The 23,874-nt window shown below is 44.0% G+C and overlaps 2 protein-coding genes across 4 annotated transcripts; one reads left to right on the top strand and one right to left on the bottom strand.

Annotated features, from left to right (window-relative positions):
* The first annotated feature begins 2,259 nt into the window (after nucleotides 1-2,259).
* On the top strand, nucleotides 2,260-11,813 carry ASB6 (ankyrin repeat and SOCS box containing 6). Of its 2 annotated transcripts, XM_036750253.1 has the most exons (7): nucleotides 2,260-2,301; nucleotides 5,098-5,280; nucleotides 6,730-6,911; nucleotides 8,070-8,176; nucleotides 8,424-8,532; nucleotides 9,370-9,456; nucleotides 9,687-11,813. In XM_036750253.1, the coding sequence occupies exons 2-7, from the start codon at nucleotides 5,168-5,170 to the stop codon at nucleotides 10,352-10,354; spliced, it is 1,266 nt and encodes a 421-aa protein (XP_036606148.1). In that variant the 5' UTR covers nucleotides 2,260-2,301; nucleotides 5,098-5,167; the 3' UTR covers nucleotides 10,355-11,813. The 2 variants fall into 2 exon arrangements, with proteins under 2 accessions (XP_036606148.1, XP_036606149.1); XM_036750254.1 differs by lacking the exons at nucleotides 2,260-2,301; nucleotides 5,098-5,280 and having other exon boundaries at nucleotides 6,820-7,526.
* A 199-nt stretch (nucleotides 11,814-12,012) lies between these two features.
* NTMT1 (N-terminal Xaa-Pro-Lys N-methyltransferase 1) lies at nucleotides 12,013-22,961 on the bottom strand. Of its 2 annotated transcripts, none has more exons than XM_036750255.1 (4): nucleotides 22,800-22,961; nucleotides 15,259-15,444; nucleotides 14,021-14,273; nucleotides 12,013-13,178 (listed from the first exon to the last, which is right to left on the bottom strand). In XM_036750255.1, the coding sequence occupies exons 2-4, from the start codon at nucleotides 15,418-15,420 to the stop codon at nucleotides 12,922-12,924; spliced, it is 672 nt and encodes a 223-aa protein (XP_036606150.1). In that variant the 5' UTR covers nucleotides 15,421-15,444; nucleotides 22,800-22,961; the 3' UTR covers nucleotides 12,013-12,921. The 2 variants fall into 2 exon arrangements, with proteins under 2 accessions (XP_036606150.1, XP_036606151.1); XM_036750256.1 differs by having other exon boundaries at nucleotides 15,259-15,482; nucleotides 22,800-22,941.
* Nucleotides 22,962-23,874: the final 913 nt, after the last annotated feature.

Here is a 23,874-nt window from a genome sequence, read left to right as displayed (position 1 = left end):
ACAATCACTCTTGCAATTGTCTCCCTTTTTTCCCACTCACATGGCCACCACTGTGGTTTGGACCCTAATCACCTCTGTTTTGTCCTGTAATAATCATTTTTTAAAATAGATCTTTCTCCAGTCCCTCTGACTTCCCATTGGTACCATAGAAGCCTGCCTGAATAATCTTCCTAAGGCACAATTTATGTGACTTCCCTCTGAAAAACCTTCGATGGCTCTCTGTTGCCCTTGGGATGAAAATATAAACTCCTTAGCCTGACATTTAGTGCATTACATAATCTGGCCCTAATATACTTTTTTAACTTAATTTCCCTCCCATCCCTCCTCATTTTTGTCTTGAAATTCTTCTTTTCCTATAGCGGCTCTTTTTGTAGTAACAAATGAACTGGAAACTAAGAGGATGTCCATCAATTGGTAAATGGCTGGTTAAATTTTGATATATGACTAGAATGGAATACTATTAGGCCATTAGAGATGATAAAAAGGATAATTTCAGGAAAACCTGGGAAGACTTGTTTGAAATGATGCAGAGTAAAGTGAATAGAACCAGGAAAACAAAATTATACAATAACAAATGACTTGCCCAGGGTCACACAGCTAGTAAGTATAAAGTATCTGATACTGGACTTGAACTCGGGTCCTCCTGATTACAGGGTCAGTGCTCTATCCACTGTGCCACCTAGATTCCCTTAGACATTTTTGGACATATCCAATGTAGGAATTTATTTTTGCTTGATTCAATTTAATTCAATAAACATTCATTAAGTGCCTACTATGTGCCTCCCACTGTGCTAAGCACTAGGGATACAAATAAGAAAAAAGAAAGACTGTTCCTGCCCTCAAGGGGCTTATAGTGACAATGTAATCACAAAAGAAAAAAGGAGTTAGATGGGAGTGGAAAAAGTACTTAACTATGATTATGCATATTTGTCACAAGGGTTTTTTTTTTTTGTTTTTCTTTCTTTTTTTTTTCCAGTGGAGGGTTATGGGAGGGACAGAATATAAATGCTGGTTAATTAAACAAAATTAAATTGTTGAAAAAGAAAAAAAAAGAAAATTTCTCTTTATACTTGGTTCACCTTAGGTATCACCTCCTCCATGAAGCCTTCCTTGATTCTTCTAGCTAAAAGTGATTGCTTCCTCCTCAAATTTTGGTAGAGAGCTTCGATTATATTTTTCCTTTGTCCCAATTGTATTCTACCTTGTATTCTACTTTATAGGATCATAGATTTAGAGATAGAAGGGCCCTTTGAGGCTAGCAGGGTCAATCCCCTTATTTTACAGGTGAGGAAACTGAGTCAGCAGAGCATAAATGACTTGACCAGCGTTAAACTTATTTGAATACATTTCTCATATCCCTGAAGCAACATAGTACGATGGAAAGTTTGTTTTTGCAGTCAGAAGACCCATGTTGAAGTGTTGCTGCCTCTGACCCTGTGTGACCTTGGACAAATCACTTAATCTCTCCAGGCTTCAGTTTCCTCCTTTGTAAAATGAGAGGATTTTACTAAATGTCCTCAAAAGTCATTTCTCACTCCCAATCTGTGGATGTAGGTTCTTACCTGTCGGTGCCCTATCGTTTCATATTTTATATCCACAATATCCTGCATGGCTCCTGCCTAGCAAGTTATAATAGGCTTTAATAAAAGCCAGTGAGTGGAACTTTTCCCAATACATTGGATCTTTTTTTTTTTAAATTTGGGCCCCTCTAACAATTTCATTACAGGCCAAGGAAGAAAGAAAACAAGTAAAAGCTATCACATTGACTAAATTATAAAAGCTTTTCCTCTTTGGGCTTTTTGTCGGGATTTTTTAAAATTTAGATTTTGTCACATCCCTTTTGAAAACAGGTTGTTTACCACATACAGGTTTCCACCAAAAAAAAAAAAAACCAACCCAACAGCAACAAAAAACAAAAATAAAACTTTTATGTTGAATGAATAGAACGTCGGGAGCTAAAATGTTACAGTTAAGAGACACTTCAGAGACAATTCAGTCTAGGCCCCTTCTTTTATAGACGGGGAAAACTCAGAGAGGTAGAGAAGCCGGGTATGTCCGGCTCTCAGGCCACCTTTCTCAGCCCAGACCTTTCTCCAACTCGCGGGAAGGTTCTATTCCGCTCCGCCCCGCGCCGCGGCGCGTCGCGTTGCGCTGTCCTGCACCTCCGGCCCACCAGGGGGCGCAGGGCGTCGAGATCCCGCCTCTCTAGTACCCTTCCGCCTCTCCCGTTCTTTTCCTCAGACGGCTGTCGTCACTTCCGGTGCCGGGTTCTCCGCAGCCTCGGACGCGGGATCGATGAGGGTGAGTGGGGCCGGCTGCTGGAGCTATGGGGGCATCCAGGCGGGTGCGGGGCTGAGGGAGGCGGGCTGGTTGCCCTAGCCGGAGTCCCGGGAGGGAGGAGGGCGGAGGGCAGGACTGGAGTCAGGGCCGACTTGGGCCGGGCCGGAGACACCGCTCTGGCCCATTCCCGCGCTGGTTCTGCGCTGACAGGACTGCCGGCATCCCCTTTAGGCGCGATCCGAGGGGCCCGGAGTCCAGCCCTGCCCTGCATCCGTGACAGGGGGTCATCCAACCTCCGACGGACCCCCATCGCTGATGGAGAGCTCATTACTTAGTCCGGCGGCTCATTCCCTGCCTGGACAGCTTTAATCCTTAGGAAGTCCTTTACATCCGGCCGATGTCTTATCTGCAGCTTCCATCGCTGCGCCCGGCTGTCTTCAGTGTAAAGCCAAACCCCTTACTCTCCATCCTTTAAAGTCCACTTCCTTGCCACCTTCTCCAGGAAGTCTCTCTCCCCTCGTAATAATTAAAATAACTCACCTATAGGGATTTAAAATTCTTTTAAAAAAATTTTTTTTAAGAGGAGAAGAGAAGACAAGTAGGGTTAAGCGACTTGCCCAAGGTCACACAGCTAGCGAGTCGAGTGTCTGAGTGGGATTTAAACTCCTCCTCCCGACTCGATGGCGGGTGCTTTACTCACTGCACCACCTAGCTGCCCCTAACGTTTTCCTAAAAAAAGTTCTTTGGCTCGATTATTCTCCCCATTTTGTCGATGAGGAAACTGAGGCCCAAAGAAATAAAGTGACTCGCTTAGGTTACAGATCATTGTCAGAGGGGGAGCTCATTTTTCCAAAATCAGTACCCTGTCCTCTCACCTAACACTGATGGTGGGGCTCGTGCGCCAGCCTGTCTTGTTCTGAGAACTCCGTATGTCTAGTGCAGTGGGAACAGCGGATTTGAAGACCTGAATATTGCTTTGGCGCTGCTATTTTCTAGCTGCGTGTATAGCCTTGGACAGTTCACTTCATTTCCAAGAGCTTCAGTTTCTTTTCACAAGATTACAAGGAAAATGTTGTGCAACCTTTAAATCTAAGGAATGCATTACTACGGATAATAAGCTATATCCCCAACCCGAAGTACTTTGCTGTGTGGCTTTAACTTATACTCCATTGTATAAGTTTATTTATAATTTATTTACATGATGACAGGAGCAGATAACTTCCCCTCTCTGTTTTCAAACACATGCTTAGTAAATGCCGTTAAACTGAATTGAACTCAGCCTCCTCGGCGCCTGGGGATCTCAGTCCCATACGGCCAGTGTGTACGCTTGTCATTGATTTGACATATATTTGTGATGCTACGTGTAGAGCGTTGTGCCCCACAGTGGGAAGAGAGGCAGGGAAGATGACATAGTCCTCGCTGTCGTGGAGCTCACAGTTTGGTAGGGGCATCAAAATATATATTAATATATGCAGAAATTATACAGAACTGTAATGTAGGAAGTATTATACATAAACATATTATTGTATTGTATGTAAACCTAAGAGAATCACTAAGTGTGACTTGAGGTACCAAAGAGGAAGGATTTACTTCTATGGAAGAGGGATTAGACTGCTCCACGTGGGACCTCTAGAGGGCAGACCTAGGAGCTACTGGGGTAGAAGTTACAGTGAGGCCACTTTCTGCATAATAGAAGGAAAACTTGCCAACGGTGAAGAGCTGTCCAAAAATGTTGCTGGGCTGTCTCAGTAGATCACTGGGAAACATCAAAGGGAGGCCAGATGACCACTTCTTGGGATGTTGTAGAGGGAATTCCCATTCAGAAACGGGTTGGATTAGATAACGTGTGAAGTCCCTTTCAACAGAGAGAAAATCTGGCTCAAGCATTAATTTAGCAAACATTTATTAAATATCTGCTATGTGACTGTACTGTCCTAGGTGCAGGGGAAGAGACAGAGATGAATTAAAAGTCATCTCCATTCTCAGGGAACTTCTGGCAGTAGTTCTTTTTTGAAAATTATTTTTATTTATTTGGTTAAATATTTCCCAGTTATGTGTAAAAAAATTTTAACAGTGATTTTTAAAATTTTGTGTTCTAAATTCTCTCCCCCCTTCCTTGAGAAGACAAGCAATTTGATATCAGTTATACACACAAAGTCATGCAAAACATGTTTCTTTATTAGCCGTGTTACAAAAAAAAAAACACAAAAGAAAACAATAAAAATAAAGTTTAAAAAAAAGTACGCTTTAATCTGCATTCAGAGTTCATCAGTTCTCTCTGGAAGTGGACAGCATTTTTCATCATGGGTCCTTTGGAATTGTCTTGGATCATTGTCTTGATCAGAGTAGCAGCTGTAGTTCTAATGTTATAGCAGTCCCTGACAACTTGTCTGTATTGCTGATAGCCTCCTCCCTGAACCTATCTATTAAATGGTCATGGTGATCCATAGCTATAGAACACACAGAGGCTTCTCATAGGCCAAAGGATAGAGTATTTTCATGTGGGTGGGCTTAGGAGGCATTCTGATGTAATGGAAATTACTTCCTGGGCTAGAACTCTGGAGACATGGCTCTGTCACTCTGCTCTGCCAAGCATGAGCTGTATGATCTTAGGAAAGTTACTTGACTTCTCTGGGTCTTAGTTTCTTCAGCAGTAAAATGAGGATGTTGGACTATAATGATCTCTAAGTTACTGTTCAACTCTTAATAGTTTGTGGTTCTCTACTTTTTTTATGCACATCTTATTTTTTGAAGCAATATAGAAGTGCTCAGAGGCTCCACTGAGGGAATGAACCCAGATCAATCTCTTGATTTCAGAGGAAACCAGCCCTTAACTCTTGCAGTTGATGCAAGAGTCTCCTTTGGGAACTCCGACCAAGCTACCACAATGCCCTTTCTACATGGCTTCCGGAGGATCATTTTTGAGTACCAGCCTTTGGTAGATACAATTTTGGGATCTCTGGGGATACAAGATCCTGACAGACAGGACAGTATGGAGAGGTAATTAAATTCTTTTCCTCTGTGGTTTGTCTAAAGCAGTGAAGGCAACCTGATGCTTATGGCAAGTGGAGATACCCCCTTTCTGACAGTGGATTCTGTAACTGAGGCAACAGTGGGAGAGCCAGTGCCAGTCTTTAGGAACCAACGAGTCAGGAGTCAGGATACTGTATTCAGGGGGTCATAGCCCTGAATTTTAACTGACTTTGTGGTTTTAGAGAAACCCACATTCTTGCCTCAGTTTCTTCCTCCTTGTATCTTGATATCCTCCATCTGTAATAGAGATGAATGAGGATAGTGCCTTTGTATCAGTACTTCACATTCAAGTATGTCCCTGAAGTGGTGTGATCTGGTTATCAAGTCTTTTTAAAGTGCATCAGAGGAGCAATTACAGAATACTATATTAAATCCTTTTGGAAGGGTAAGAATTACTCCGCTAATACGCCTTCTGTGGCAACCTACATTTTCATGTATTGGTGTTACTTAAAAATAGAGGCATAACTATGTTCCAATAATGCCTCAGACAAAACATTAAGCTTATGTGCCTTTAACCACTAGTATTGTCTTAGCATTTAGGGTTTTGGCCAGTGGGAGTGCATGAACCTTTGTAGGAAAGTCTCTTTATAATCTTTAGAAAACCATTTATGACTAAAAAGCTTCTATTTTGGGGGAAAAAAGGAAAACTGTAAACTGTTAAAAGGTTTAGATGATCTCAAAAGATTCCTCCCAGCTCTGACATTCTGTAATATAGATGTGTTTTAATTTTCATGTAAAGGAAGCAGTGTGTAAAAATAGGACAGTAATATCTGGTAGACTTAGATTGGCTTTTCCTCATCCTGGAATTACTGGGAGCAATGATAAAGAAGAAAGATTGAGCTCTTGGTACTTGCAATATTTTTTTATTTTTTTTGGAGGGGGAAGGCAGGGCACTTGGGGTTAAGTGACTTACCCAAGGTCACACAGCTAGTAAGTGTGTCAAGTGTCTGAGACCGGATTTGAACTCAGGTCCTCCTGACTCCAGGGCCAGTGCTCTACTCACTGTGCCACCTAGCTGCCCTGCAGTATTTTTTAACTTCATATCCCAGCTTCTTGACATTGATGACCAAACAACCAAACCAGTCCCAAGTTTACAGCTTGACACTGAAGACATCCCATCAGTCAGTAATTTGAGAAAGCAACCAGAGAAGCCAGTGATAGGAACCTAGGACTTTGTAAATCGCCAATATTTGACAGTGGCAAGGTAAATATCATCGTATAAAAAATTGGCAGAAAATTTTCTTTCAGAGCTGGGCAACTTCAGTACAGGACTAAACCATAATATTGAGGCACTGTTCTTTTTAATGTAGGGCAGGTCATCAGGAAGGTATTCCCCATTCATATCAGATGTCTTATGTTTAGACCTCTTCCCAATGTGTTCCTTTCTAACCCCCTGGTTTCCTTCCTGTGTCTCAGCCCAACTTACCTGGCTGATGATGGAAGTCGGGTCCTTGTTCTCAATGAGCTGTTGGAGAGGGAGGCGCATTCTCCCTTTTACCAGGAAGGTGTGAGCTATTCCTTGCTGAAGATGGCAGAGCTTGGGCTGACACATGCAGCTGATACCCTGTTGCAGAATGGAGCCAACCTCAACTTTGAAGGTCAGTTGACTAGTGGTGTTTCATTCTAAAATAGTTTCTCTGACAGCCCTAGTAGGGGCTGAGCAGGCAGCTTAAGAGTTTGATCATACCTTGGTGTAAAGGCCAGGTCTTGGATGTTTCTGGTCCTTTGATTCCTCAGGTGTCACTTAATTTTTATTGTTTAAGCTATGTGAGCAGCCACATTCACTTTCAACTTGTGGGCAAATGCCTAATGAGGGGGAGAAGAGGACTTGGCTGAGTGCCTCCTCTTCTCTCTGCCTTTTAAATGGTTCTCTTGCCACCTCTATTCTAGCTGAAGCCCCATCTTTGCTTCAGCTTCTCCTGTGTGATTGATTTAGCAGCCTTTCCCCAAGTCCCCAGTTATGTCGCCTCTCCCATTAACGTTAATGAAAATGCGCCTGCTGGCAGTGAGCCCAGGGCTAAGAGAAGATAATTTCTTGCTGCTTTTCTCTGAGCTGTCTTGCAGTTTATTTGTTAATACCGTGTGGAGAGGAGAGCAGATAAGCTGCTTTGGGCATAAATCACGGCACGAAGGCGTTAGTTTCCTGTCGTGTAAATGGCCACAGAACCAGGCTGCTCCATGCAAAGGAGAATGTGGTCCTTGGATTACATGGGGTAGGTAGGGCCTGGGCAGTGGGCAGTCATGGGTAATGTATAGCTGGAGAAGGCATTTTAACACAGTTGTGCCATTGGTGACTTGTAGCTGCTTTAATTACAGATGATGGGGTTGGGTGGAGCATGCTGTGCTTGTCCTCAGGACTGGCTAGACTCTGTACTGCTAGTCCAGCACTTTTGGTTTGTGAAAGCTTTACAAGGGAGGGTTTGGCTGAGAGTCACTGACTTGAATTCGAACCACTAAGTGGGAGGGGGAATCCTGGTGTAAGACTGGATAAGTTTGGGGGGCAGGGTCCTATTTAATTACCATAGGACTAGATAAATGGTTCTGCTAATGAGGAAGAAATGCACCTACTGGTGCCTCAAATTCTTTTTGTCGTTGTTCCATCTTACAGCTTTTGCCCTTGGTGCCTTTGCTGTGGCTGGCAATACATCTGTAGAACCTATTATTATGAGGCCACAGCTGGGCTCTGGAGCCAGATGTTGTGGGATAGTGTGTATATGTTGCTCTGGACATTGAAATCTCATCGCCTCTGTCTCTAGATCCTGTCACTTACTATACTGCTCTGCACATTGCTGTCCTCCGCAACCAGCCAGACATGGTAGAGCTGCTGGTGCATCATGGGGCTGACATTAACAGGAGAGACCGGGTATGCTGATCCACGGATAAAGGGTGAAAAAGCTTGGTAGCTTGTAACCATCTCTACATGTTATAGACCACCCATGCTAAGAATGGCATTTCTCCAAAGCTTCTTTTAATGTCCCATCAGCAGGAACCCCACCTAGATTCTTTTAAGTCCTAATTCCATATTCCCCCAACTTCTTCCCTACCCTGCCCCACCCCAGTGACCACTGGTGGCTTTTGGTTAACTGCTCCCTTCTGTTCTTCCTGCTCAGATCCATGAGAGCAGTCCCTTGGACTTGGCCAGTGAGGAACCTGAGCGGCTGCCCTGCTTGCAACGACTTCTGGACCTTGGGGCTGATGTTAATGCAGCTGACAAGCATGGTTGGTAGCTCTTGGAGGATAGGACGATGACACTATATGAATCCTTCCCTCCTCAAACTCCTCCCTCTCCCAAAAAAGGAAATTGAGAATTAGGCATTAAGTGGATGGTGCTTTATTGTTATAACACAGACCCATGGACCCTAAGGCTGCCAGGTTCTATTCTGGTTACCTTTGCTAATATAGTTTAGCCCTAAATAATGGAATCAGCATCCATTTTCTTCTCACTAGTGTCAAGTAATTCTTAAAGGCACCATAGCTGGCAAAACATACTAAAAATGAAGTGGTTGTACTTAATGGTTCCCCAAGTCCCTCCAAGCCTTAGCACTGGTCTTCAGCTACTATATTTAGATTCATAAAGGGGTGTACCTAAGACTTTGACCACCTTTTGTGGGCTATCAGACTAGCCCAGGGTTTGGAGAACACCTTAGGCTAGGAGTTCAAAAACTGGGGTCTGCAATACTGTTCTTAAATATTTTGATTGATGAATTTCAATATAGTTGGCTTCCTTTGTGATCCTAATGTATTTTATACATTTTATTAAAACATTGAGAAGGGATCTATGATACAAAACAGGTTAAGAATCTGTGACCTGAACTCAAAAAATACCTGTCCTGAAATATGTCTTTTTGTAGTAAAACCATATTTAACTTCCCATGCTGTCCCCTTAATCCAAGCAACAGCAGCACTAGAGGCCTTATTGGAGCATGTCAGGAGAGCAGCAGCTCCGGATGCATGGGGTATTTTCAGAGGTAGCGCTTTCCCTATACATACAAAACCCCTAGCTAGCCAGTCTCCACGATGCTGAGTATATTAACTAAAAGTGTTGTCCTTCCACAGGAAAGACAGCTTTGCTTCATGCGCTAGCTAGTAGCGATGGGGTCCAAATCCATAACACTGAGAACATCCGGCTCTTGTTGGAAGGAGGTGAGTGGCTGGGGCAGGCATTGTGCAGGCCCACTTTATATGTAATAACTCCCACTCATATTTCCCTCTTTGTCCACTTTTTCTTACCTCACTGGTTTCTTTGGATGTTGGGTACACAATTTTACCATTCTGGTTTAGGTTTGTATCTGCTATGAATACCTGGGTACATTAATCTCTTTTAATTTATATGCTGGCCTTGTCAGCAGTGTAATCTCCCTTTTATGTTCCAGGAGCAAATGTAAAGGCTACCACCAAAGACGGTGACACAGTCTTTACATGCATCATCTTCCTGCTCGGTGAAACAGTGGGAGGGGACAAAGAGGAGGCCCGTATGATCAACCGGTTCTGCTTCCGTGTTACTCAGCTGCTACTGGCTCATGGAGCAGACCCTAGTGAATGCCCACCCCATGAATCACTCACCAATATCTGCCTCAAGAACTTTAAACTACACTTTCCACTCCTGCGCTTCCTTCTGGAATCTGGAGTCTCCTATAATTGCTCCCTCCATGGCCCATCTTGCTGGTCTGGCTTCCATATTATCTTTGAGAGACTCTGTTCCCACCCAGGCTGCCCTGAAGATGACAGCCACTCTGAACTCCTGCAGAAAGCAGAGACTGTCTTGGAGCTCATGGTAGCTAGTTCCCAGAGAATTCAGCTGCCTAGCAACTTTGAGGTCAACCCTGCTGGCTGCCTGGCCGAAAAGATTAAGGCCCTCTACACTAACTTGAAGCAACTAGAATACTGTCCCCCACCCCTTAAGCATTTGTGCCGTGTATACATTCGCCAACAGCTTCGACCTTGGCCTGTGGACGTCAAGGTCAAGGCCCTACCTCTTCCGGACAGGCTAAAGTGGTATCTTCTCATTGAGCACAGTGGTTCTAATGATGACGACGTCTGATATGACTCAGGCAAGCCCCTTCATCTTCCATTTGTCTCCCCCCAGCCCTATCCTCCTCCCCCTCCCCTGGATCTCTGAGATTTCCCAGGTTGAAAGGCACAATGGTTGGAGCAGCTTAAACGTAAGCTTGACCCTTTGTACACTAAATGAGTGTAGGTCCCTGGGTTCTGGGAGGAGAGAGGGGGTAGCCCCTTTCCTCATTTATCTCCATCTAAACAAAAAGAGGTTTGGGAAAGACCTGATTTTTGCTGGGTGCTAGGAAAGATAGGTGGATATACCCTAGGGTTTCTGACTGGGGTGCTCGATAACAGAAGCTTCACTCATTCCTAACATAAGATGCATTCTTAAAGATGGCTTTGCCCCATGGGCTGAAGTTCCCAACCCTTGCCTGAAGGGAATAGACACTGGATTCTAGGTCTGGGAGAAGCTATGATATCCTTTAATTTTAATCTCTTTTTAAGTGGGAGTTTACTTGCTGTGCAGCAGTTTGTCCACTGAAGCTCACCTCTATGTAGTACTGGAGGGAACAAGAAATCTGCCTATGTCGGTACGAAGACTACTGCTCTGTGAAAGTGCAAGCATTTGGTCTTCTGGAAGCTGTAGGAAGTTAACATTCTTCCCTGTTGGAGAAGCCACTTAGTAAAAGGTGATGTTATTTATTCCCTCCAACTGAAGGGATTTTAGGAGGGTAGCCAGTCTCTTTCAATAGCTGAAGACCCAGAAATTGGTTCTGTTTCAGAGTGAGAAATGTGGGAGGGGAAAAAGAGGAGGTCAGACATGTGGCCCATTGCTCTGCTATTTTCCACCATGGGTTCTCTTAGCTGTTACTTGGCAGCTCCTGCCAAAGTGCCTTTTGGGTGGCAGGGGAGAATAGCTACTGAAAATGTATATAAATTCACTTACTGTCCCATGGGTGAAAGATAAGCTTAGACCTCTTTCTAACAGCACTGCAGAGCTATGAGGCTGGGATGTTAGGGCACAATGCATTGCGTGTAAATACAGCTGGTTTGCGCTACCTCACCTTAGTGGGCTGTAGGTTGTCTGTAAAAAGAGCCTAACATTGTTAACATGTTGATAGTCTCCCTAACCCCAGTGTAAGTTATGGTTAAAGTGCCAAAACCAGGAACTTTCTTATTTCACTACTGGAAAATAAAGTGCTATGTATGATACTACTTGTGTTTAAAAGCAATTATGAGTATATTCAAGTATGTGGCCTTTTATCAAAGTCAGTCTTGTCTTTGTGAGAGAGATTCAACTTTGAGTATGGGAAATCGCCATTTAGTTAAGTCCAGACTGTGAAACTGCACTGCCAAAACCCATAGTCACTGTCCCCTCCCCACAAATAGTTCACCACAAAACTTGTATAGACATGCTGGCCATTTGAAGATGTATAACACTATACTATACTGCACTAATGTTTGGAGTAAGCTCAAGCAATTAAATGAGATCTTTTGCAAAATTAAACACTGAGTTTCAGAATCACATTTTCTATCTTCCACTATTAAGAATAGCAAAAGTTCTGCCAGTAGCCAGTGGAGGATAAAGTCATCAGGTGAGACTTCTGAGGACAGAAACAGCCCAGGTCCAGATATCAGGAAGAAAGGATCCTGTGTTCTACTCATGAGTAATAGCAAATGACATTTTCATTCTGCCTTACATAGGGGTTTTAACACTGAATGAATTTACCCTTTATTTCTGACTGAAAATGACACTGCTAATAGCTTGCCACAGAACCACATTCAAAAGCAAGGCACAGTTAAGTAGTAAAACCATAAGCAAGTACTCTGCTCTAATCTGAGAGCAAATGTGGGGGCTTTAACCCTTTTCCTAATTTTTACATTCATTAAGGACAAGCACACAAAATACTTAGTGAAACATCAAACAGTCTCACAACATAGAACAGCCTGAACCCCAGATTCCTGTTACCAAAGAGAGGCTTAGATTAACCAAGGCTGTGAAAAGAAACAAAACCTTAATTTACTCTTAACAGGATGAGAACAGTTTGCTTCCTAGTTAAGTAAGTAACAATGGATTCTTTTTTCATGTCCACAGAAGCAAAGTGAAAGGTGATTTTACTTCCTGTTAAGGCAGCCAGACCTTTGGTTTAAAAAAAAAAAAAAGTCATCTGGTAGGATAAGTGTTTTCCCAGACCCATCATCATGTTCCTGGAAGAAAAATAACAAGTCCCCATATAGGCACAAAGAAAGATGGGGAGGATGGGGGAGGGGGTAAGTTAAGAGATGGTTATGATCCAGGCCTACCTCCATTTTGCTCACAAAAAATAGTTAGCTCACACTCTCTGCTTTGGAACCCCTGCAACTCACCTTCTCTTCCCGTGCAGCAGCACTTTCACCTCCCGTGTCTGGCTTTTCTTTTAAATACAGAATCTATACAGAGTAAACTGACAGCAAACATACAGGTGTATTTGGCAGCCTCCACAAGGCTGTTTCTATACTCCTGAACCATAACACAACACTACTGGACCCAACAGCTGTCAGTTGGCTCCAGTACCCCCCTCCCCAACCCCACAATGGTCCCTTTTTGTGTCTCTCATGCCAAACTGGGTCTCATCTCATGGCAAAGCTGTAGACTTGATAAATCTCATCGGGGAAGTTTTCCTGCCTCTCTTCAGCCAGGAGGTTAAGACCTGCATGGCGGACAATCCTGCGTACCACCTCTTGGTCCCGGCACACACTGCTATCCACATCATCCATGATCACACCTTCCTGGGCCATGTTGTCCTTGATGACAATGATGCCATTGGGCCGCAAGCCTGCTTTGCACCTTCGTAGGAATTCCGCAAGGTGCTGATCAGTAAGGTGACCTAGAGAAGGCAGACGTGAATCAGAGGAGGACAAAGCTCTGTTCTACACTCTCTGCATAGGACCAGCTCACTAGCAGACTTCCATTCTTACAGGCAGCATGATTTCCTCTGGGGATGGGGCTAAGCTCATTCTCTGTGGGTGTGGAGTCTAGCTGGGTGATTGCTTCTATTACTATTAGGGAACGGTGGCCTGCCACTGAAGTAGAGTGCTCTATAATAGAAAAAGGGGCACTACTAATGGCTCAAAGGCCATTCTCAAAGAGGACTAACATAGCAATCACCTAATTACACAGCAGAGCCACCAAGAGAGAGTATGTGGGCTTCCTATTTTGAGTTTCAGATCTGGAGTAAATGACATGTTAAATAAATTGGAAGCAACAGATACAAAGGATTGTCAAAAGCTGTTTGTGGCCTATAGAATAGCCCCAGAGAAATGAAAAACCATCTCTCTCAGGATGGGACACTGGAAGTCTTAGGGCTTTAAAATTACCCCTTGGTTAGTCTACCCAATATGGAGTATATCATTTCACTATTGAAACTATTACCCAACAAAAATCTGTTTCTGATAATTAAAAAAATGTTCCATGCCAAAATATTTTCCCCAAATGAACTATATTAGATTAAATAACCAAGTCACTCTCCATCAAGGGACCCTCTCTGGGACAGGGGTGTTGCTAGAATGATGAAAGCAATGTTTCCAGTACTGTACTAGGATACCACAGCAGAAACAGAAAAGGAGATAAAAGAATGCCTTACAAACTAGCAGGAGCATAACTGCCTTGATGGCACTTCCTCCCCACCCCAGTACAAAAGGAAACCAGAGAAAGGATGACAGTCCTTACCTATAACCCACTGGATCCAAATGACATCATAGGAGTTTGGCTCTGGACTGAAGTCCTGCAGGCCACAACAGAAATAGTTTCTCACCCTCCTGCCCTCCTCACCCAGGTAGGTTTTGGCCTTAATCAGGAAATCCTCGGTAACATCAACCATATCCACTTCTTTGAAGAGTGGCAAGAGCAACCTTTTGGTGATTCGACCAATGCCAGCTCCACAGTCCAAAGCACAATTAGTTCCTGTTCTATTTGGACCTTCCTGAAAAGAAAGGGGATTTGATTAGAAAGAAAGGATGATGAAACCTCAAGGATCCTTTCAAAACAAAGGGGGAAGATCCCACTAAGCTAGGAATGAAGAACAAATTAGAACTAAAATAGTAACACTTGGCTGGTGGTTAGAGGTAACTATGGAATCTACTTATTCACAGTTCTACCACTGCCTTGTTGTAACCTGAGCACATATAGTTCCTTTTTTTGATGCTTCACTTTGTAAGAGACATGTTTCTCAGGGCTATTACAGGGGGTTAGCGTATTAACATCTGTAAAAATTTTCAACGTGGAAGATATTTCATCTGAGGCACTGTATAGAAGTGGGTTCTCTATGTGAACTTTATGTTGAATAGATGATAAATATTCCATGTAAGAACCTATATGCTATCTGAATATTTCTGTGTCACAGTTGCGTAGAATTTTATTTCAATCATTTGACCATTTGGGGCTTTGGCCATATCTCATAAAGAGCCAAATAAAAGTACCCCATGCCAATTAGCTAGGAGCATGGATCTTACTATTACCCTACCAATGAAAGAGATCAAACAAACTGGGAAATAGGTGGAAACATGGCCTAAGCGGAGACGTAGCAGTGAAGGTCTAGGGTATTAAGGATAAATGTGGTTTTTGTGTCATGTTACTAAGTTTAGAGCCAAAAAGAGTGGAGGAGGATGGCTTTTCTCAGGACTGGGTCAGGATATGCCATTGAAGTCTCCTTGTCTTGCGACAGATTTGGAAGGTTCCCATGGCTTTCTTCATAGTCTCTTACATGAGTGACAAGACAGATGACTTCTAATTTTGGGGGGTTGGGGATAGCTGGGAGGAAATAGGAAGACTCTGAAGGGCTGAACGTAAAAACAGCCAGCTGGTTTGAGCTGCTTCATATGATATTCCCATTCAAATCACATTGTACCATGACAGCCAATATACTTTCCACCCCACTCCTGCCTGTAGAGCACCCCAGACCTTCCTACCCTCAAAAACCTCTGCAGGAACTTCTTGGAGCTGTTGATGTCGATGTTGGAGATGTGGCCATACCCTCCAAGCATGCCATCCACTGTGGGCGGGACATCTTTCCAGTACTTCTCTGCCTTCAAGTAGAATTGGCTCTCATCTTCCACAACCTCACTGGTCATGTTGCAATCAACTCAGGCTGTTTCCTGGACAGTAAGTAACACAATCAGCTATGGATCGTCTCCTCAAGAAAGAAGGAAAGAACAACTTAGAGCAATAGTAGAGCCCAATTTATCACAAGGTTCTCTATTCTGCACTCACATAATTTACCCTTTAAAATGCAAGTACACACTATCTTTTGGATAATATTCCTCTGTAACAAACAATTTCTACTCCTACTTACAAGAGAACAGGATCTGACTGGGGGAGTAAAAGGTGAGCATCCCATTGAATTTAGACCCCTCCTCTATTCTGCTGATGAATGTCTGAAGTCGGACCAAAATACTCAAAATAACATTTTTGGATAGGAGATGGAATTAAAAAGGATGACATGTTAGCAGCACAGCATTAGGGGGAAAATAGCAATTAAGGTACACATGAAGACACACTTAACTCTAATCATGGCACAGGGCTTAAAGTTCAGAGAAAGTTTTAAATATTCATGCCCTGGCCACAATAGGGAGAGAAGAAAATAGAAGGCTCACATCCTATGTTTCTTTCACACATACAGGTTATGAAGGTTACAGACCAAAAAGGATCTTAGGATCTTAAATCTGTGTGACTGAAAAGAACCTCAAAGCTCATCTAAGTCCAAACCTCTCATTTTCCACATGAAGAAATCAAGACCCAGGGAGGCTAAGTTGCCAAAATCTCAGACATAGTAAACGTCAGAGGTGGAATTTGAACCCAGGTCCCCTGATTCCAGAGCACCTTCCATGGTAACACACTGCCTCCTACTCTTCTGAGGCTTAACAACCTACTTCACCCAACTTTAAAGCATATTAGTATTTACTTTTGTTTAATCTCATAAAGGCTGAACTGAACTAAGCAACCCCAGACACCCATGGAGTAAAGCATTTGACCATGATCATACATTAATAAGTATTGAAATATGAGTATCTCATTAAAAAGGATGAGCCAGATTGAACAGTGACCTGGGCACAAATTCAAAGTCTTCAAAATACTTTTTGGAGAGTAAAACCCCTACACTACCAAGAATGAGCCGAAGGTTCTTCACTGGCCAACAAGTATGTTACGTTCTATTAGTTGTGCTGGTTCTGCCAAAACAGAAAGCCTGCGGCTCAGTGGACATTATTCAGAGAAGGCTGCCTGCTCCTGAGAGATGTGCTTCTCCATGATCTCACTGATCTCATCAGCTCTCAGGGGTCCAATCATCTTAAGCAGTTGACAAAAAATATATATAAATCCAGCCCCATCTCTCTCCTAAGCTCTAGTCACAACTGCCTCCTGTATATTTCTACCCCAAACTCAGTATATCCAAAACAGAACTAATTCGTTTCTCTAAACTTTCCTTTTAGTTTTTAGTGTACTACCATTAATGAACAAGGATCTTATTAAGTCTACTATATAACAGGCATTGTATTGTGCTCTGGAGATACAAATACAGAAAAGAGAGACAAAACTTGTACTCAAAGAGTTTATGTTCCAATAAGGAGATAAACATGTTCACAGACATGTAAAAATAGAACATATACTAAAATATACTAAACAAAGACACAATAATTGGAGGTACTAACAACTAAGGGAATTTAGGAAAGACTTCTTGAAGCTGGATTGTACTTGAGATGGGAGCTGAAAGGGAGGCAGGGATTCCAAGAGTCTGAAGAAGGGAAAATATTCTAGCCATGGATGACAGCTTGTGCAAAGGCATGGAAGTGAGGGATAAAATTTACTATTTACAAGGAGCACCAAGAAAGCCAGTTTGGCTACAGTGTAGAATGTGCAGAGTATAATGTATAACCAATCTGGAATGGAATGGTGCTGGATTTTGAATAACTTTTAATTCCAAAAGAAGTTTTTAAATTTTACCCTAAAGGTAGCAGGAAGCCACTGAAAGGAATATTAACTTGAGAGTTGTGTGAAAACTCTATTAGAGAGGAAGATTGGATACAAGATCAGTTAGGAAGCTATTTTAAGAGTCTCTAGGTGAAATGTAAAAACGGATCAAACTAGCATGGTTGTGGTGGGGACAGAGAGAAGGGTGTGATAGGATATAAAAGTTGAAGAGGCAAAATTGCAAAAATTGGCAACAGACTGGATTGGAGTAGAAGGTATGATATGAGAGTGAGAAATCAAAACAGAGGTCGCTATCCTACTTAAACAATCTGCAACCTTGGAGTTATCCCCAACTATTCACTTGCTCCCATCAATCTATTCAGTCAGTTGCCACTTTAATCTAACTTCTATTATTCCTTTTAGACCTATTGCCTCCCAACTAGACTATTATTAAATGATCTCCCTGCTTCTAGTGTCTCCTTTCTCCAATCTATCTTCCACACAACTGTCAAACAATCTTCCTAAATCATAGGGTTTGACCATCAATCCCCAGTTAATCCATCTTGAGCAGCTCCTTACTGTCTTTAGGATAAAATACCAACTGCTCAGACTGGCATTTAAGTCTTTCACATCTGTTTCCAGACTTATTTCACCTTATTCCCCTTCACAGTTTCTTTGTTTTAGCCAAACTAGCCTTTTCCTTGAACTCAACATTCAATTTCCCACTTCTGAGCTGCTGTAGTCTTCCAAAGCTGGAATGTTATTCTTTCTTCACTTCCTAGAATCCTTAGCTTCTCCTAAAAAGGCTGCATAGGAAAACATTTCCTGATCCTCCCAGTTACAAATGTGCCATCCCTTCTAAAATTAATTTTAGTCACCTGTGTACATAATGTCATGTTGTAACTCTCCAGTAGAATGTAAGATCTTTGAAGGCAGGGTCTATTTTTTCATCTTGTCTTTGTATCCTCAAAGCTGTGCAGTGTCTTGTGCATAGCAACAGCTAAATAAATGTTTCAATTTTACCAAAACATTAGTTTGCTCTTCTTAGAGAAACAACTTCAACTCTTCCTTCCTCAATGAAATACAGTCCTAATTTTGTCAGTCCCCAGCCCTTCTATTGCTACTCTTTCCCTCATGGTAACTTCGCTTAGGCCCAGGGCTTCAATGATCACTACTAGTCATTCCCCAATTAAATATCCAGTCCCAACCTCTCTTCAGCTTCAATGCTACATCTTCAGGTAGCACTCCAAACTCAACATACTCAAAACCCACTTCATCATTTCCCCCCAATATCTGCTCCTAGCCATACCATCACCCCGGTCACCAAAGCTCAAAACTCCAGAGGAATCTTTGTTTTCTTCCCTCACATCTGCTGCAAGTACTATCTACCTGTCTAAATCTACCCCCAAGATGCCAAGAGATTAATTTCTGTTATTCATTTTATACCTCCTTCCAATCTTTGTTTCATACATATATTTTTTTAAAAACAGTATTTTATTTTTTCCAATTACAGTAAAGGCAATTTTTAACATTCTTTTTTTATAAAATTTGGAGTTTCAAATTTTCAACTTCACTCCTTCCCCTAAGATGGTAACCAATTTGATATAGGTATACGTGTAATCATGTAAAACATTTCCATGTTAGTCGCGTTATGAAAGAAACAGAACAAAAGAGAAAAAAACCATGAAAAAATAAAGTAAAAATAGTTTGCTTTGATTTGCATTCGGACTCCATCAGTTCTTTCTCTGGATGTGGATAGCTTTTCCATCATGGGTCTTTTGGAATTGTGTTAAATCATTGTAGTGCTGAGAATAGCTAAGTCCATCATAGTTGCTCACCACACAATGCTGTTATATGTATATTTTTTTAAATGAAGTTGCAGTCAGCACAGGAACAGAAATTGTTTAACCTAGACTAGAGCTTCCTGCTCTTGGGAAACTCAAGTCAAAAGTAAATAGGGAGGGGTGCTGTGTGAAGTAGACAAAGAGCAAAGAGCCAGAACTGGTTTCTTTCTTTACTGTGGACATAAACTTATAAAATGACTTGAAAACAAGTACAGAGAAGTAGTGTTAAGTGTTTTGTTTTTGTACTGCAACGTCGAACTGTGTGGAGCATCCAGGCGATGACTACGAAGTAGGTTGTAAATGTTATCCTGGGGTAAGTGTATAATTGGATTTGAATAAATTATGCTGAATACAGAATATAGAACCACAACATATCTTTCAACACATTATACCACTGTTGGGGGGAGGGGAAGTGCAATGGAATAGTTAATAAGCTGTAACTCAGAATTCCAGTTATCGAGCAGTGAGGGGGAGAAAAAAACGTCCAAACAACTAAGGATATAACAGTGTAAGAGAGGCCATTATGTGACTGTCCTGAGTAACAGGCTGTACTGATCATGGATATAAATATATCCAACTACCCCCTGTAATGCTACTACAGCAGTGTCCCTCCCGCTCACAAGTATATCCTCAAAAAGGCAAGGAGGCATTCTGCTCAGAATAGCTGAAAGAACCCGAGAACCTTTTCAACATCTTGAGATATGTTGGGGGGGGGGGTTAAGAAAATAGTAACCAATCAATATCCAAAACAATGTCACCTCACTCTCTCAAGTTTCCCTTCCACCGCAGCTAACAGGAATAAGTAATGGCCCAATTGATATTTACCTTATTAGGGTTTGGGGTTGGGGGTGGGGTGGGGAGGGTGGCTTCATCTGGTTGAGGTCTGAAGGTAGAGCAGCTTTCTGCTGGAGAGCACCAGGCAAAAAACCAGACTCCCCTTGAGGCAGGACAGAGTATGCTGCGCTTTTAAAAACCTAATACAGGCACACTCTGCCTAATAATAATTGGTTATGCAAAAAACTTCAGTTTAAAGACCAGATGAACACAGGCTTATAGATTTAGAGCTGGAAGGGACCTTCCCTGTTGATTACCTCCAATTTATCTTGAATACCATTTGTTTGTACAAAGTTGTCTCTCTCCATTAGACTACAAGTTCCTTGAGAGCAGGGACTGTTTTTTTACCTTTTTTTTGCATCCTCAGTGCTTAGCACAGTCCCTGGCACACAAGCAGACACTTTAACTTAGTAAATCACAATGAACATTTATCTAATGTTATATTTTATTGTTAAACATTTCCCAATTACATTTTAATCTGGTTTAGTTGCACTTAGAAAGTAGCTAGCAACTGGTCACAAGTTTGACTACCTCTGTTCTAGACCAACCTCCCATTAAATCGATAGGGAAAATGAGATACAAAGAAGATAAGTAGGATGCATACAGTACTCCTTCTACTGTACCAGGTTTTTGTAATACTTTCTTAGAATCTGGTCATACTACATTAATAGTATTGTAAACCTATACTGGCAGGACATTATGGGGGAAGGGGTTGACCCCGCATATAAAAATTCAACCATGTAAGACGTGTATTACAGGATATTTATAAAACAAAATAATTTTTTGGGGGGTGTTGCTTTACCTGCAGTAGGATTCTTGTCCACATCTAGGTCAACCAATACATTTACAACATGACTTGAACGATAAGCATTTGATAGTTTTTAGGAACACAACATGACATCCATCAGTTACAAAGAGATGGCTTTGAACAGAAACCATTTCAACTCTAACACCTGATGGTACTAAGCCTTGGGTCATCGTGGGCCCTGACTTAACTTGGCTTTCCAACATCCAGAAGTTTGCCTCGTCAACAGGATGGCTAGGAACACCAGTGAAGCCCAACATCAGCAAATACTCAACCTACAGCCGAGGGGCATTTTATATTCTGCCAACCTGCTGGGGACAACTCATGCTGCTACAGAAAGTGAGGCACACGAGTAACTATTACAATGGTGTGGTCAAAAAGTACCAGCGTTGGAGTGAAGAGATGTGGGTTCTAGCCCCAGCTCTACCACCTACTAGCTGTGTAACTATGGGCAAATCCTAACACTTCTTTGCAGGCCACTTTCCTGAGTGTATACCACTTGTGCTCCTTGTTGATACAAGGCGGCAGTAATGTCAGCACCACGAGAGAGGTGAATCATTACCGTTTGCCAAGGCGCTCCTTTCTATAATCTCTCTGCGATATCAGACTCAGAGAAGTCCCAGCCCAGTGAGCTTCAGAGAGGTCTGTTAGGCCAATCTCCCTCATTTTATACAAGACACAGAGGCGGACTTTACCCACAGTGGTCACAAGGGGAATCAGAAAGAGATGAAAATAGGGGCAGCTAGGTGGCACAGTGAGTAGAGCACCCACCCTGGAGTCAGGAGGACCTGAGTTCAAATCCGACCTCAGACACTTTGACAGATGTACTAGCTGTGTGACCTTGGGCAAGTTACTTAACCCCAACTGCCCTGCCAACCCCCCCCTCCCAAAAAAAGAAAGAGATGAAAATATTAACTGTGTGTATATAGGAAAGGAGGCTAGATTTGGAGAAGACTTGGGTTCAAATCCTATTTCTGACCCGTGGGCCGATCCCTTCACCTCTCTAGTTTCATGGAGCTCACCTACTCCAACCTCCAAGGACCATATATACCAACATACCAAGGCCCAGAGAAGTGAAGGGCCTTGTCCAAGGTCACAAAGGTAGCAAGTAAAAAAGACGGGATTCCAACCCGGGTCTTCTGACTTCAAATCCAGCGCTCTTCCCACTCCATTTTATGAATATTAAAGTGCTATCTCAGTTTTAATATACAGGGTGAGCCCTTGAATCCCCAGCCACCGATGCACAAGTAGAAACCGCCTTTGAAATGACCCCTGCAATGTCAGGTTTGTCTCCAGGAGGGTGAGGGTACAAGGACGGGACAAACCACCTTCAGACAAAATTCACTTTTATATGTGCTGCAGGGGTCGAGCAAGGCCCACTCCTTTGCGTGGAGGTGGAAGCCGGGGCCTTGGGGAGCTGTGTCAAGCAGTCACGCCTGGTCCATCTAGGTTACTTTATGTAACGGCCTCTCTAGGGGACCGGCCGGATCCTCGGCCACATCTCCTCATTCCTCCCCTCCATAATCCCAGAGCCTCAGGGCCCGGAGGTCAAGTAGCAGCCCAGCAAATTCACCGCGGCAGGAGCCTCGGGCCCAGCCCCTGACCCTGGAAGGTGGGACGGGCCGAAAAGCAGTTTGTACCCGGGGGGTGGCGGTGGGGGGGTGAGTTTGGGGACAGGAGGAGTAAAGAGCCTTCCCGTTGCTGCCCGAGGCCGGGTATCGGGGAGGAGGCCAAAGCCCGGAGGACGTAATGCCTAAAGCTGAAGAGCGAGGACTGGGGGAGAAGTTAAGGGGGGGGCGGGTCTCTGCGGCACGCACTCTTCGTATGGCAGGGGGGCCACGTGGTTCCCCAGAACGCAGGGTGTTTACACCCATTCCCAAAAGGAGAGCGGGGGGTGGGGGAGGAGGCTGGCACGAGGGGCGAGGGGTCACGTGGTCAGCCAGAGGGCTCGCGCGCCAGGGGGGACGGGCTGGGGGAGCTGAGGCCGCTGGGAGGAAAACCTCCCCCCACCACCACCCTCACCTGTCGCCGCCCTCACAGGGGCTCCCCCCACGCTACTCACCCTCCGGACAGAGGGCGGTGGGTCACCTAGGACCGAGTGGGAGGTGGGGGGGGGAGGGTAGCAAAGACGGCGACAGCAGCAGCCCGGGAAACCTCAGCCTCAACACCGAGACTCCACTTTGGCGTCCGTGGCGAGCCAGCGTGCGTTCCCTTTGTCCTAGCTACGTCACTTCCTTCCGCGGGGAGCGAGGGGGCGGGGCGAAGGCGTTGGCCCCGCCCACTCACCGGTCGTGCTACGTTCTGGGGCACCACCCACCGGATTGACCCCGCCTTTCAACGGATGCCGCGTGTGCCTGGGCGGGCACGAGCCCTTCCTACTCACTGTGTGCTGAAAGTCCGGGACGCTTTTGCCACGTCTTAGACTTCTGGGGCGGAGAAAGGCTGGAAGGAAGCGGTGCGGAGCGGAGCGGGCCGGCGAAATGCACTAGTCGTTGCGATATGAGGACACAAAACGGGTGCACATTCTGGGGAAATACACCGCCCGGCCATGTGCACCGCACAAACGGCTGCAGCCGGTGCGGTATCTGAGCGGGTGTAATGCCTAGTGACCGAATGGGGAAACATTAGAGAGGGCTCGGCGTCGACGTAAACGCGCTACCTGGCGTGTGCAGTACCTCCCAAGCGGCTGCGCTGGCCCAGAAGTCCGGTATCTGGGCAAATGCAAAAGCAGCTACAGTATGTGACGGGGAGCAGGTGCAGCGCCCGAGCGGGTGCAGCACCAGTTAGGGACACAGGGTGGCAGCACGAGCCCGGGTCCTTTAGCGTCCTGGTTTAGGAGTGGCCTCTGTGTGTGCCGCATGTGCCCGATCCGATTGACAGCATCAACCACAACTGGTGAGGTGGGAGAGTGGGTGACCCTTTCTGGCCAAGCATTCAGGCCTGGCCCCCAACGAGTCAGAAAGTTGATGAAAGCCAAAAGAATGGGGGAAATGTTATATAAATAACTGGAGCTAGGAAGAGGGGAACAAAAGGGGGGCAAAATGGTGGGAAGGAATGGGAGAGAAGAGGTGCCATTGTGGATCCTTAAAATCAGTGCAGAACCCATTTTGTCATGGGAGCATAAATGGGGTCAGTTT

This window comes from Trichosurus vulpecula, chromosome 3 (assembly GCF_011100635.1).
Source record: "Trichosurus vulpecula isolate mTriVul1 chromosome 3, mTriVul1.pri, whole genome shotgun sequence".
Lineage (NCBI taxonomy): Eukaryota > Metazoa > Chordata > Mammalia > Diprotodontia > Phalangeridae > Trichosurus > Trichosurus vulpecula.
This window is presented reverse-complemented; position numbering and strand designations above follow the sequence as displayed.

Coding starts and splice junctions, on each gene's coding strand:
- ASB6 (XM_036750253.1), top strand. CDS start 5,168: ATGCCCTTTCTACATGGCTTCCGGAGGATCATTTTTGAGTACCAGCCT. Junction 5,281..6,729: donor AGACAGGACAGTATGGAGAG/GTAATTAAATTC, acceptor CCTGTGTCTCAG/CCCAACTTACCTGGCTGATG. Junction 8,177..8,423: donor ACATTAACAGGAGAGACCGG/GTATGCTGATCC, acceptor CTTCCTGCTCAG/ATCCATGAGAGCAGTCCCTT.
- NTMT1 (XM_036750255.1), bottom strand. CDS start 15,420: ATGACCAGTGAGGTTGTGGAAGATGAGAGCCAATTCTACTTGAAGGCA. Junction 14,274..15,258: donor TCCTGCAGAGGTTTTTGAGG/GTAGGAAGGTCT, acceptor CTTTCTTTTCAG/GAAGGTCCAAATAGAACAGG. Junction 13,179..14,020: donor TTGGATCCAGTGGGTTATAG/GTAAGGACTGTC, acceptor TGCCTTCTCTAG/GTCACCTTACTGATCAGCAC.